The sequence below is a fragment of the Lissotriton helveticus genome, chromosome 6 (assembly GCF_964261635.1).
Source record: "Lissotriton helveticus chromosome 6, aLisHel1.1, whole genome shotgun sequence".
Classification (NCBI taxonomy): domain Eukaryota; kingdom Metazoa; phylum Chordata; class Amphibia; order Caudata; family Salamandridae; genus Lissotriton; species Lissotriton helveticus.
Window position 1 is genome coordinate 1,287,010,339 of NC_136067.1, and position 15,573 is coordinate 1,287,025,911.

At 48.7% G+C, this 15,573-nt stretch overlaps 1 protein-coding gene across 2 annotated transcripts in view; it reads right to left on the reverse strand.

Moving 5' to 3' along the window:
- The window catches only part of AHCTF1 (AT-hook containing transcription factor 1), a 1,132,528-nt gene that overhangs the window by 685,214 nt on the left and 431,741 nt on the right, over nucleotides 1-15,573 (reverse strand). For both annotated transcript variants that reach the window (XM_078649035.1, XM_078649034.1), the window contains exon 23: nucleotides 13,031-13,162. In XM_078649035.1, coding sequence (XP_078505161.1) covers nucleotides 13,031-13,162 — 132 coding nt within the window. The remainder of the gene's footprint in view (nucleotides 1-13,030; nucleotides 13,163-15,573) is intronic.

Here is a 15,573-nt window from a genome sequence, read left to right on the forward strand (position 1 = left end):
CCAAGAGCGGGCAACGCATGAGGTGCTGCGGACCCGCGGCCCAACATAGGAAGCCTTGTTGGAACACTCGAGAGATCCATTGCAACCACTGACCTGGGCACAGAGAACAGCGAGAAGAAAGCTGCAGGCACCGCTTGGACGGTGTACACATAGGTCCCTGTAAGTCGTGATACTGGTGGACTGCGCAGAGCTGGACTGTACAGAGTGTACTTCTTTAGGGAAAACAAGGCTACTGACGAGGAACTTGTGAACGCACTGAGACCCGACTGCTACAGGAGCGGAGCAAGCGGAACGGGGTGCCCTGGTCGGGGACCTGTGCCGGGAGGCGACACTCGGGGGGTTGGTGCTGAGAGGTTGTTGGTGAAGAGGGGTGCGACCCAGTGACCGTCCCTGAGGATGCTGGACCTAGAGTAAAGAGGGCACTGGGGAAGGCGAGTCCGTGCTGCCTCGGGTCGGCTCCATACCTCCCGCAGAAGTAGGCCGTGGGAAGAGGCGCAGGGTGCACCCACACGGGCGGGTTCATCTACACTGTGCTGAAGGGAGAACATCTGCAAAGGATGAAGCCCAAAAATAGGAAAGAAGAGACTGGGGGACAAGAGGACAATCATGGTGCAGGTGGGGAAACGGAGGGGGCTATGTCAGAATTAGGACTGCGGCAACACCTAGATAAAATACTGGAAGCCATAGCCTCAACGAAGGACGCTCTACAACAAGATATTGCACAGGTTGCCACTGGGCTGGGGCTCCTACGTGCAGACCACGCGAAGCTAGTCGATAAGATGAAAGACAACGAACTGGCCATCCAAACATTGACACCAGCACAGGCGGCTATGGAAGTTAAGCTAGGAGATGCGCTGAGTCGCTTCGAGATGCTAGAAAAGAGGGCTGAAGATTCCGAAAGTAGGAACCGGCGCAATAATGTGCGTGTAGTGGGTCTGCCGGAAAATACGGAAGAATCGGACATGATTGGTTACTTGGAGGGCTGGTTCAAAACTGTGGTGGCGCCAGAGGGCCTCTCCCCCTTCTTCACACTTGAGGGCGCACAGGGTCCCCGCCCGTCGACCGCTGCCTGGCCGGCCTCCCCGACCAGTGGTGGCCAAATTGCTCCACTATAAAGATAGGGATACGCTGATACAAAAAGCGCGCACAGCAGGGCCCTTCAAAGTTGAAAATGGCACGGTTACCATATTCCCGGATTACACTCAGGAGACGCAGAGGCGCAGGGCTTCCTATCTTGCTGTTAAAAAAGAGCTCAGAGAAGAGGGGATCCAGTACTCACTGATTTTCCCAGCCAAACTGAGAGTGATAGTGGATGGTACGACTCAGTTCTTCATGACACCTGATGAGGCATGGACATGGCTAGAGACATATAGAGCGGGCACAGATCCTAGAGGCCCAAAACGCTCTGACCCAACAAAAACATCACAGATGCGAAAATCCCAACGTCAACGGAAACGGAATAAAACCCTGCAGAAGCAGCAATCAGCCAACATGGCGGAAGATAAGCAAAGAGCGCTAGCGGCAACGTCGGAGATTACGGGGTCACAAAGGGCTGAATCAGGGGCGGGAACGGAATCGGAAGAAGAAAAGAGGAGATCGGACACGGAAATCTCGGAAACGGATAGCGCAAGGGGACCTGTGGTCACGCCTGGAACAGCGGATGGACTGATGGACGAATGACGGACTCATGTGGACCATGGCGGTTGAATCAACGATGGGGAGTGCTATAAAGCGTTGGCGCACCTGGAGGCGCCAAGAAACACACTAAACGTGATTTGCTGCCATGTGGGATCCAGGGCGAAGGGGCCTAGGCGAAGGCTGCTGCCTGCTGGGGCCGAGTCACCCGCCCACTGCCCTTACGGCACCCTGTAGCGGTTGCTGCAGGATAGTTTTGTGTGTACTGTTGTGCAGTTTGGATGGGAACTCATAGATTGTTATTGGGTCCTGTTCTGGGGGGGAGGGTTGAGGGTGTTACGCGGGGAGTTGATGTTTGGGGGCATGCTGATGGTGTGGGCAGAAGCAATGTGAACGCGATGAAGTTGAGCAGCATATGCAATGGGGGCGTTACCTGACTTAAGATGCATCACATGGAACGTAAGGGGTCTGAATTCAATGACTAAGCGCCACAAGGTTCATGCGTATCTGGTGAGAAGGGGGATCCACATAGCCCTAATACAGGAGACACATCTTACTAGGGCAGAGGGACAAGCGCTGCAGCGTAGGTGGAGGGGACAGGTGTTCAGCACAGCATTCTCGGCTTTTGCCAGGGGGGTGCTCATATGGGTGAGGGCGGGGGACCCTTTCCAGGCAACTAAACAGGTGTTGGATCCAGAGGGCAGGTATGCAGCAGTGGAGGGGAGACTTTATGGTAGGGACGATGTGTTATGCAGTGTATATGCTCCAAATGTGGACCAAGCACGCTTCTTGGACCGCCTTTCGGGCGCGCTGGCGATCTACCTGGCGGGGCCTGCGATAGTGGGTGGGGACTTTAACGCCATTACAGACATAGACCTGGATAGGTCCCATCCACCGTTGGCGGCTGTGCCGGTTCGGAAACTGGCCAAAGACAGAGCTGACTGGCAAGAAAGATGGGAGTTACTGGATGTCTGGCGTGAGCAACATCCTCAAGATAGAGATTACTCTTTCTTCTCATCCATTCATGAGCTCCATGTCAGAATAGATGCCATCCTCTGCTCTCACTCGATTGCCCCTATGGTGGCTCAATCTGAATATCTCACTCGTACTATATCGGATTACAATCCGCTGTTAGTGTCCTTCAGGTGGCGGCGGGAGCGATCTGCGATCCCGACATGGCGTCTTCGCCCAGAGACACTGGAAGACCAGGTCTTTAAGATAGACCTTAGAGAGGGCATTGAGCATTATTTCCAGGAGAACCAGGGAACGGCTTCCACCAGAGCAGTTGAATGGGATGCCTTCAAGGTCGTTGTCAGGGGGCTCTGTATTACTAAGTATTCAGGTACCAGGAAGACAGTGATAGGGGATGTGGCGAAAGCTGAGGAGAAATTGAGGGACTTAGAGCGGCGGCGACCAGAACAGCCGACGCTACAGACGCAGCTCCTGGAGGCGAAGGAAAAGTTTGCGGTTGAGGTTGAGCGGCTGCGTAGCTTTGACTATAAGAACTACCTGACGAAAGTCCACACGGAGGGAGACAAGGTCGGTACCCTGTTGGAGAGACTGGCGAATCCAGTACCGAGAAGCAGCCCAATCATGAGAATAGAGTCGGAGGAAGGCCTATTGGTCCACTCACAAGCACAAGTGCTCCATAGGTTCCAGACTTACTATGCGACTCTGTACCAGAGCAGGCTGGAAGTTGAGGTAAAGCACATAGAAGATTACTTGACAGAGATTCCAATACCGCAAGTGTCCGCGGACCAGGCAAAACTATTAGGCCAGGACATCACCTTAGCTGACATAAGTGGGGCAATTAAACAGATGGCAAGGAATAAGACACCAGGACTAGATGGCCTGCCCGTTGAATTCTATGCACAGTATATTGACATATTGGCGCCTCGATTGCTGGAGGTCTACAGGGAGGCCAAGGAGATGGGCCACCTGCCAGGGTCACTAAGGGAAGCGTTAATTATCCCACTGCTGAAGCCTGGACGGCCGGATGTAGATGTGGCTTCTTATAGACCCCTCTCCATGCTGACGGTGGACTATAAGATCCTAAGCCGAATACTGGCGACCCGACTCCTGCCTTGCATGACGACGCTGGTGCATGCCGACCAGTCGGGATTCATCCCCACTAGGAATACTGCTGCGAATATTAGACGGTTCTTGCGGGTCCTGGAGGGGGACTATGAGGGTCTGCGCTCTCCAGCAGTCCTTTCTGTTGATATAGAGAAGGCGTTTGACAGTCTGGAGTGGGTTTTCCTCGACAAGATGTTGGGACGGTTCGGACTGGGTGACCGATTTAGTGCATGGACGAGAGTACTGTATTCCTCGTCTACCGCAAGGGTGCGCCTGGGGGCGGTGATCTCTGACCAATACCCGGTGCTGAGAGGGACGAGACAGGGATGCTCGCTGTCACCCCTATTATTTGCGCTGGCAATGGAACCACTGGCGATCCAGGCTAGGTCGGGATTAGCATACCAGGGGTTGCAACTTGGTGGTGTGCCTCACTATATATCCCTGTATGCATCCTTGAGGATACAGGAGAAACATTACAGGGTTCAATTTCATTGCTATCGCAATATGGGGCAGTTTCGGGGCTTCAAGCAAACTGGAGCAAAACGTGTCTTTTACCGATCCGAGCGGGTTTGTCCCCACCGATGTCACTTGGTGCGATTGCCTGGGAACCAACGTGCCTCACCTATCTGGGGGTTCGAGTGTATCATGATAGCCTGGATTTACTAGAAGGGAATGTGGGACGCTGTATTAAAGCCCTAAAGGGATGCATGGCGTTCTGGTCGGCGCTCCCTCTGTCACTGGTGGGCCGGATAGCCTTGCTTAAGATGGTAGCGCTCCCCAGATTGCTCTACTATTTCCGTACGTTACCGATCTGGATCTCACCACGCATATTTAAAGAATTACGATCATTGACCATAGACTTCCTGTGGGGCAAGGGTAGGAGACGAGTGGCACTGATGACCTTGATGAGGCCTAGGCTAGCTGGCGGGCTGGCTGTGCCAGACTTTGAACTCTACTATTTGGCAGCGCACCTGCAAGTCTTGACGCAATGCATAGCGCGGGAGTTCAGAGGACCGGAACACGCGCGTAGGCAAGGAGTGCAGCGACATGTCCTCTCTAACATAATCCTGCAGCAGAAACTTGCTTTGCGAGACCTGACAGGGGAAGAACGAACCCTGAGGCTTTGCTGGAATAGGACTCAGCGTTGAACGGGGGTAGCTCGCCCATATGCGCCGGAAATTCCTCTAGGTATGCTGACGGCGCTGCCACACGGAGGGGATTGGTCCCCTTTGGAGGACTGGGAACAGCTGGGCATCCATATGGTTGGGGATCTGTATATGGATGGTGAACTGATGCCTTTTCAGGCGCTGCGGGACACGTATGACATTCCCGAAGGCGGCTTCCTGCTATATGCGGCAGTTGCTGCGGCGGTTCGGGGACATTGGAAAGGTGGGCACATGGAACCAGATACCGCATTAGCTTGTCAGTATGTAGTTATGGCTGCGGGGACAGTTAAGGCAGTCACGTGCCTCCACTCTCGGATGCTGCAGGATGGTTTACAACCACTGGGCGAACTGAAAGCAAAATGGGAAGTGAGCATAGGGCGCCAGATCCCGGACACGACATGGGAACACATTCTCAAGAGAGCGTGGAAGGGGAGTAGAAATGCCCGGTTTCAACAGATACAATTTTACATTCTACATCGCGCCTACTTGACCCCTAGCAGAATCAGGACGTACTTCCAGGTCCATGATGCAGCGTGTCCCAGATGTCTGGAGAAGGAGGTGGAACTAGAACATATGCTGTGGCATTGTCCGTCTATTGGGGAGTACTGGGCAGACGTAGGGGACCTCTTAAATGCTATAACTGATAGACAACTAAACTACGACATAGCTACCTGCTTGCTGCACTGGTTTCCGCACACGCCTAAAATGAAAATAACCAGCAAATTTATTGATTTAGGTTTATTACTGGCCAAACGAGAGATAACTTGGCACTGGAAGTCAAGGGTGGGACCCTCGGGCAGGCGCTGGCATATGGAATTCTGTAAATGGGCGGAGAGTGTGATCCAGCTGCGGCAGGCTAAACAAGCTGATAGTGATAATGCGTTAGAGATGGCGAGAGCGTGGGAGGCCCTGACCCAGGCCTTGCGAGACTCCAGGTTGGGGGAAGAAGATGAATGAGCGATATTCGTACGTGTGTGCATCAAACTACGAAAATGTTGTGCAAAGTTGTCCCTGCAGCTGATAATACATTAAGATGTGGAACTCTAGACATGCCCACACCATCGAGATTGAGGGGGGGGGGGGGGGTTCAGGGGGACTTAGTGCTAATTCGGGGACATGTTTAATGGGAATGGATGATGTGATAATTGTAGCATATTGTAAGTCAACAAACTCCAATAAAATGTGTTTTCAAAAAACAAAAAAAACATCCAGTGTCTTCACCGAGTAGTCCACAAAGTCAACCCAGGATTGGGTCTGGTTTTGTGAGCCCCCCTAAATCTAATTCTGTACTCCTCCGTGGTGAGTCCAAATCCCTCAATCAGAGTGTTCTGCATCTGGCTCAGAGAGGGTCAGAAGCCTGTCTCTGCAGTTACCAGAGAACGGTTCCCACAGGAGTGTCCCCCAAAGAGGTTTCTTTACTGTTCTTATTTCACAAGCCCTCTTAAAGGCTGTGAACCACTTGGTGATGTCATCACCTTCCTAAAATTTAGAGACAATCCCTTTGGGGATTTTAGGATCAGAATTCTCTTCTCTATCCTTATTTGTATTATTGCTGGCACTATTGATGGGTGCTAAACCCATCGCTTTCCCTTCTTTCTCTAGAGCCAGGAGTCTGGACTCTAGGTCTATCCTTTTGGCCAGCTTTGCTAAAAAGCTGTCCTCTTCACTGGGGATATTCCCAATGTTTTCTCTGGGACCTATCCCACCTGTGTGAGGCCTAGGATCCCAGAGATTGATTCTTGGAGTAAAGGGTATTGGGGCCCTCTCCTCCCTAGAGATGACCCCGTGGGGGGTGGAGGAGATTTTCCTCCTCCTCTGACACCTCTCCCCCTTCTGACTGGTGTTCACCATGTTCAGAGGGGTGGCCTTTTGCATACACAGCCAGGAGCTCCTGGAGCCCTCATTTGGTTGGATTCGGGCCCATTGTTATATTTTTAATTTTGCAAAAGGATAACAATTCTTTGAAAGACAAGTGTAATTAAGGCGGGAGGTCGAGATCCTCAACCAGGTCCACGGTGTTATCTTCACTAATAGCTGGGTTCTGTTGAGACAGTCTAACCCGACAGTTCTAACCCTCTACCCTTGACTATAGTGACTTATTTTTCTAAAATTCTAATGGGACTTTAAGCAAGGCCCTGACAAGACTTTTTAGTATTTTTTTGAAAAAACAATTTCAGACTTCTAAAGGCAATTTATGAGTTTTGTCGTGTGATCAGATGGTAACCAAGTAGTCCAACAAATGCAAGTTTGTATCTCACCGCTGATCCACCAATGTAAGAAAGTGGCTCTATATATCCTGGACCAAAGTAAGGTACAGTATGTATAGAGTCCCCAGTCTCCAGAGGTATGAGAGGTTAAAGTTAGATACACCCTTACTCTCTAAAGTGGTAGCTTGGTCGAGGAGTAAAGCAGTATCAGAGGACAGTGTAAAGCATTTGTTATGCACACTCAGTCAGCAAAAGGTTTCACACACTCAAGAACTGAACTCTAGGCCAATTGTTTTATATCAAAAGATATAGTTGTTTTATTTTAGAACCAACAGGTATTAAAATATACTTTTCTCAATATGAGTGACTTTAGGTAATTACTTTGCAAAAAGGCAATAAACTTTGATAGTACAATAGCTACAGTGGTTGCAATAGGCAACACAATTTCAAACACAATTTAACATTGAGCTCAATGGGCTTTTCTACATAAATGTAGTTGATTACTTTAAAGATTACTTTTCTAACCACAGGACTGGATCCTGGATTCAGATCCGGGACATAAGCTGTAAACAGTTAAGTAAAAGCGTTTTGGTTACAGTTGTGATTTTTAAAGGATATAAAGGTATTTTCAAAGTTGACACTTAGAAACTTTTCAATGAAAATTAACCAATGTTCTCCTATGGGAGGAAATTCAAGTCACAGGTAAAGTAGGTTCTTGTTACTTTTGTAATCCAGTACTGGACTGCTAAGTTCAGCACTGGGACCTCTACCTAAGACAGGTAAGTAATTAAGTTTTGGTATTTGGAACGATTTTTAAAGAATATTTGTAGTTTGAAAAAAATCGACATTTTGAAGAAATTTCACAGAAAAACAGTCAATGGTGTCCTACGGAAGAAAATGCAGGTAACTGGTAAGTACGGTTAGGATTACTTTTGCGGTTCAGTACTGGGCTACAAGGTAAAGTACTGGCTTCTCCACTGATCCCAGGTGAGTAGATCGGAATTCGTTATTCGGGTGATTTTAGATGAATATTTTAAAGTTTCAAAACTCCACACACAAAAGAAATTTCAAGTGAAAACCAGGCAATGTTAACCTGTGGACGGAAAATGAGTTATCAGCTTTTAGGTGAGTACTCGACTGGTGGAGTTAAGGTTCTGTGCATCCACTCAGTGTTCTCCCAGGATTAGAAAGGTTCAGTAGTTACACCCTCAGCGGCACAGGGGCAGCCGGGTGCAGAGAGAGTAGGCCCAATGCAATCCAATGGAGGGTAGGTGGCCTTTGGTTGGTGGCTGCAAGCAAGCAGGCCACGCGGCTGTGGGAGCTGAGCTCCTGGTCATTTACTCAGGGCAAGTGGGAAAGTAGAGTAGGGTAGTAGTTGCACTTCCGGCGGCACTGGGGCGGCTGGGTGCAGGGTGATTTTGAGCAGTCGGGCGCTCAATGTTATCCAATGGGAAAGCTACCAAGTGAACAAAGGCTCAGGGACGGAGATTCTTCAGGTGACCTTTTCGAGAGGTAAGTTGGGATCTTGGAGAAGAGGTAGGTACCCCAAAGGAAGGCACAGGGGGCCGAGGGGCGCCGGGAACAGGGGTGTCTTTTGGCATCAGGAAATCTTACCCTCAGCTGGTCGCGGTTGGAGGGTTCCCTGGTTCTGAGGCTGCAGGCGTCGTCTGGGTCGTCGAGGAGGGTCTTTCGGGCACTGGACTTCAGGTCCCAGTCGCCAGGGGGACGTCCTCGTGGTCTTGCATCACTCAGGCACAGGCCGGGCTTGGCGGGTGCAGAGTGGGCTGGATTTACGGTTCCTAGCTGGAATCAGGGGTATTGCTGTTTGAAAAGAACCACTGCTCATGGGAGTCCCAATCTTTTGGAAGGTTCAAGGTAGGCAGGTCCTCCGGGGTTTTCGAGGTTGCTGTCCGCAGGAGACGCCGGAGTTTCACAGGAGCAGGTTCAAGGGTCAACAGGCCTGTAGGGTTCTGGGGCCAAGTCAGTGGGAGTTGTCCTTTTGTTAGTAGCTGCACAGCAGGTCTTCTGGTTTATCTTCTTGTTGCAATCGGGATCTGAGGAAGGAAGGTTCAGGGTGCCCTTAAATACTAAATTTAGGGGCGTTACAGGTAGGGCAAGGGCAAGGACCAATGGGTCCTGTCCTGGGGTGGGTACAGCCCCTAGCCTGCTCCTCTCCTGTGGGAGGGGGCAGGAGTCTAGCTGTGATTGGGTAGGGCTCCCCATCTCCAAGATGGCCGGAGCCCAGAGTCGTGCTTCACCTCACCCCCTATCCTCACTTAGGGTTTCCCGCCGTTCTTTCCGCCAGAGTGGGGGTCGGAACCTGTGGGGGCCAGTTGCGGAGTACAGCAAGTGGCCTGGAGAAGCTCACAAAGGCTGTATGCCTTTGAAGCTTCCCCTGCCCGTCCTGGGGGAGGAGGCTTGGCACCTCATCCCAGAATGTGCATTGTTTCAGGCCCCCGAGAGCAGCAGGCTCTCGACCCAGGGGTCAAGAAACATGTCTGGTGGTGGCAGCCTCTATAGCCACACAGTCAGGACACTGGGAGTTGGTTAGGTTTCAGGGGGCATCTCTAAGATGCCCTCTGTCGTGCATGTTACATTAAATCCCACACGGGTATCAGTGCGGGTTTAATGAGCTGAGAAGTTTGATATCAAACTTATCAGTCTTCAGTGAAGCCATCATGGTGCTGTGGAGTTCGTAATGACGACCTCCAGGCACCATATACTCTTAATGGCAGCACTGCACTTACAGTGCCCAGGAATGGCCCTGGGTACTGTCGGGGCACAGGGCTCATGCACCTTTACCTACACCACTGGCATAGGGCACCCAGCTAGAGGGGTGACTGATGGATGCTAGGGCAGCGAGCTTGTGAGCATGGCACACAGGGATGTGTGCCATGTCGACTCTGTTTAGTTCTGTACTTAGACACTCAGCCTGCAAAGGCAGTGTGTGGGTGTCCGGGTACTGGGCCCCTAAGGGTGGCACAATAAGTGCTGCAGCCCTTAGGGGTCTTCTCTGGTCACCATGCCCTGGGTACCATTTACTAGGGGCTGACAGGTGGCCAGAATGCCAATTGGATTTTAGTTTCAACTCAGTTTTAGGGAAGGAACACAGGCCCTGGGCAACTGGTTGGCAGGAACCCTGGGCACACTCAGTCAAAGCACATCAGTAATTCAACAAAAAGTGGGGGCATACCAATGCAAGAAAGGTGGCACTTTCTCACAACCGCTCTCTCCGGACCTGCGCTGGCTGGCGTGGACAGAGAAAGAACTGACATCAGCACGCGAGGGCAGTGTCTAGGTAGATACTACAACGTCATCCCGGCGACCACGAAAGCAGAGTCAACCGACGCCACCAATCGACGAGCAAGGGTACTGCTACGAAGAAAAAAAATTCTCTGGATCCAGTCTGAAGCCTGTGGGTAATTCCAAGGTAAGAAATCTATAACTAATAGTCTCTTTCAGATAATACACTTTCATTTGTGCCTTAGTCGCCCCCTCATCAGGATATGGACCGGGAGGAGCTGGCACCAGTGTCACTACTTCGCAAGGTTCCATGACTTCGAACCCTTCTAGTGCGATTTACCCGACGAGCGACGTACATGGGAACGACTCCTTGACCTGCCGCAAGCAGGAGCCTCTGAACAGTAGGGAGATAGACGCCACTTGGATTATGAACAGGAGAGCCTTGCTGACATCAACTTCATCCGACGTTCCACTAACAACTTGGGCTTCAGCCTCTGACCAGCGTTGCACACCTCGGAGTCGTGGTACTCTCCCAAGTACCAGATACAAATGGTAAAAGGATTCGTCACTGACATCTTTCACATACAGGTCTCGTACGTCTTAAAGCCTGAAGGCATCGGCACACTATTCCAGACGCTACAGGCGTCGAGTAGGCCAAAAACAAGAAGTGGCCTGAGGAACCGCTTCCCCCAGATCCGCGTTATAGCGCAGAGAAGAAGAAAATGACATCCGCGCACCGGAAGGGATTTATAGGACTCCGCTGACGTCATTTCCGGAGACGATGTGACTGCGGAGCTGTACGATGCCTTCCTTGGACTGCAGAGGTATTGCTGAAAAAATTCCGGATCTAGACTGGCGCCTGGAGAGAATTCTAAGTTAAGGAATCTGCGGCTAGATGTCGCTATCAGATTTCGGTAACCAAGAAATTTGACTACATTACAACTTTTTATTGTAGTTTGCACTGCTTTTCAGCTGAAATCAGAATTAAAAAAAAGCTTAATAGCATTACACTGAAATCCAAGGACATGCAAGAACCTGGTAATTGTCAATGATCCTACAAATATCTCTAAAAGACATAGCAGCAAAGAGGTATTCCCATTCAGTCCTTCTCCCTGTTCAGACCCATCCTTCTCAACTCTCTACCTGAAGACTACCAATATCTACTTTAGTTCCACAAAACAATAAAAATCTACGAGTTTCAAATCTAGTTTGACTGTTTGTCTCAATTCCAAGTTCTCATTTTACTCCTGATAAGCACTTTTCTCCACTATTTAACACATTCCTAGCCACCATCCCTTTGTGCACCCACCCCAAATGTCTTTGAACCTCTCTTTACATTAGCTCAACACTTGCTCCATCCAGATGTTTCTGCTTTCATTTAATGTTGAATTTAAGGAAAGGTGTAACTTGTTATTCTGTTTCACATGGTATTGTTCAGAGATTCTCTAACCATAATATTATAGACCCATTGTTCATTCTGTACAGCACACCGACACCTATCATGACTAGAGTAGTGCTATATAAATATGTGAAATAAATATGATTAATGATTTCCATGCATACAACTCTCCATCTTGAGCATCCTACTTCTTCACATACTCTGCAGTCATGCGGTTGTTGGTGAGCATCTGATGTGTGACACATTTTATTGGTGCCATTCAGGTCATATATGGACCAAAAATAGGATTGTTTTCATTACAAAATTCACACGAACACCAACAATATCATAGTGGAGCTGATGAAAGTCAACAGCTATGCATCAAGTCTAGGCGGCACTGAATGAGCCATAGACAGCTTCAGCTTCATGTGTCTCAACAGTGGCTCTTTGAAGGTGTTCTGGACATTGAAAGAGTATTCAACTTTTTGATCTCCGCAGAAAGAAAAACAAATGAACCTTCCCTCAAATGGTACTCCTGACTGACCAAACTGCATGCAAAGCTTGTATTTTTGTTGGCTCAGCCAGGAAAGTAATATAGCATGTGCACTAAGGCCTTGACCTTACCATGGTGATTACAAAGTCCAGAACCTATTCTGTGACCTGGAGGAGCACACTACTCATGCCTTTTCTCGTCATGGGACTCCGGTCCATTTACTGGGCTGTTGGCATTAAACTGTGGTGGCAACATATCTACATTTTTGTGAATCAATGGAACTTGCACAAGTCATGTTTAGTTCCACTTATATTTAATGTCTAGACTCTTATACTAACATCCTGTGTGCAGTGTGAGTGAGGGAAAGTGTGTGTGTGTGTTTGTATGTATGTATGTGAGGGTGTGTGTGTGTTTGTGTACAATGTAGATGGCAGCAGGACTGTGTTGTGGCACAAGTCTGACAGCTGGAATCAGTAGGATCCATTTTGAATAGCCCCTTCGTTGACATGGCACAAGACAGAGCAAGTGATATAGACTCCACAGTATTGCTTACATTTCTTACGCTGGAAAGAAGACACTCGGATACAAGAAATGGGTAAGGGACAACATTGCTTTTAAATCAACATTTACTGTGTACCAGCTTAAAAATATCTGAGAAAACACTAGCTAGGAAAGAGAAGTTCTATGGAAAGCAGACATAGTATGCTCTTCAGTCTACATGGAGTTAAGTGAATTGAGGGAGTGTTGGTTCTTTTTTGTGTGCTATTTACCAATTTGGAACCCTCCACTGAGGAGATGAGTACCAAGGTGTGTATTCATAATATGTGCTTACCATGAGATTACATTTCAAGGACATGTTCAGCTGCAATGCAGATATATAATTAGCTCGCTGCAAATGATGAACCAATAGAAATTCCTGATTCTTTACGCCACCATTAGTTTGCAAAAAGTTTTCCAAACATTCCTATTAGGGAAAAAAAGAAAGTGTCAATATGAAATCTCTTTCCCCCCTGGAATTTGAGGAATACAAACTAGAAGAAAAGTCTTGGGAGTGCCTGCAGGAACAATGCTTTTTGGAGCCAGGGTTTGGTCAGTCTAAATCAGTAAACAGCATTTACATTGTACAGACCAAACATTGTTCACCAAAGGTAATCAGACATAAGGAAAACCAACATCTATGAGCAGAGAACACCAGAAAAAGTTGCCGACACAATTAACTGGTTATATTCAAAAGCATTGCATATTCAGACTATCATCCTTTGATTGTTCTGTGAAAACGCGGGCAAGTGGTTACAATCAGCTCTTTTTGACAAAGATGACCACAGTTTTCTTGATTATTTGGACATGTCGTCAGACCAAGTCATGTTATTGTTTGTAACTTTAATTTTCAACACAAAAATGGCAACAAATACAAAACTAGGCTATCCGAACAAGTTACTTACCTTCTGAAACACTTTTTCTGGTAGAGATTCTATCCAGCTGCAGATTCATTACTTTAGAATTATCCTCAGGCATCAGGTGGATCCGGAAATTTTTCTTGGCCAGTACCCCTGTGCGCCAGTAGGTGGCGTCGACTGGCTGTGTGGTGTCAACAACGTCATCTATGCCAGATGCGATGTGTGTGGTGCCTATATAGGTGCCACTGCAGTGCCCCGTTTCTTTTCACAACTTTCCATGCTAGGAGGGTAGAGCAAAGAAGAAGGACCACTGGTGTGGAAAACTAGGGCCCTGACAGGGGAACAGCCCTAACCTCAAAATCCATTCACAAAGCAGAGTGTTTAGGTAGGTCAGAAAGGATCTGCTGATAGAGAAGATTCTCTACCAGATAAGGCGTTACCGAAGTAAGTAACTTTTTCATTTGATCAAGACGTCTAGCCACAGATTCTTTACCTTAGAAGAACAAGTTACTTACCTAAGGTAACGATAAATCTGTAAGAGAGATAGATTAGTTATAGATTCCTTACCTTGGAATTACCCCCAGGAGTCAGACTGGATCCGGAGACTTTTTTCGTCAACAGTAACCCCTGCGCCTCGTAAAGTGCAGTTGGTTGGCTCTGCGTTCGTCATTGGTGTCGTGGTCGCCAGGATGACGATGCGGTAGATACTTAGATGCCGCCCTCACGTGTCTAAGTCAGTTCTTTTAAACGAAATTCCACGCCAGAAGCGCAGAGCCATGCAAGACACTGACCACTGGTGCACAAAACTAGGGCCCTGAATGGGATTCCCTGACCCTGTAATTCAGTTTGCAGAATGGGGAGGATGGGTGTGGCGGTAAGGAATCTATAACTAATCTAGGTCTCTTACAGATATATCGGTATCAAGTAACTTGTTCATCTGAAAGAGACCATTCTACATTCCTTACCTTAGAAAAGATACCCCAGCAATACCAACCCCGGAGATGGGTCGGCAAACCAAGTTCACACCGGAAAGTCCTGGAGAACAGAACGACCAAAGAAGCCGTCTCTCCGGACTTGGCTGTGCAGGCAGGAGTGTTTTGTAAACATGTACAGAGATACCCACGTAGCTGCCTGCACATGTCATTGAGGGGGACTCACTGTTCCAAAGTAGTGGTTGCTGCCATCGCCTTGGTGGAACGGGCACGCAATCCCAATGGAGGCTCCTTCTTTGCCAAAAAGTAGCAGGTTTTAATGCACAAAACAACCCACCTAGAGATGGTCCATTGGTGCACGGGCCGACCTTTTTTGGCGCCCACGTAGCCAACAAAGAGCTGGTCATCCACCCGGAACTGTTTGGTGCGATCTAAATAAAAGGAAAGCGCACGTTTTGGATGCAGACGGTGTAGCCTCTCTTCCTCCTTAGAAGGATGCGGAAAGAAGGTGGGCAAGGTGATGGTTTGATCAATGTGGAAAGAAGTAACCTCTTTAGGAAGAAAAGAGGGTTGAGTTCGAAGAGAGATCCTTGTCCGGATGAAACACCAGAAACTGAGATTTTGAAGAAAGAGCCCGTAGCTCACTCACACTGCAAGCAGAAGTGATGGCAACCAGAAAGGCAGTCTTCAAAGTGAGAAGTCTGAGAGCACAGTTATGTAGCGGCTCAAAGGGAGCAAGCATAAAAAAAGTAAGAATCAAGTTCATGTTCCACTGAGGTATGACAAAGGGAACAGAAGGAAAAAGATGAGTAATGCCCTTAAGAAAACGATTTACAACAGGAGACTTGAAAAGAGAAGGCTGATCAGGAAGCCTAAGAAAGGCTGAAATGGCAGAGAGCTAGCCCTTAAGAGTGCCCAGAGCAGAGCCCTGCAGGGCCAAAGAAAGAAGGTGCAAGAGAACCTCAGAAAGAGGGGTAGAAAGGGGATCCACAGCCTTTGTTGCGCACCATGATACAAGTTTGTTCCATCTGCAGGCATACACCATC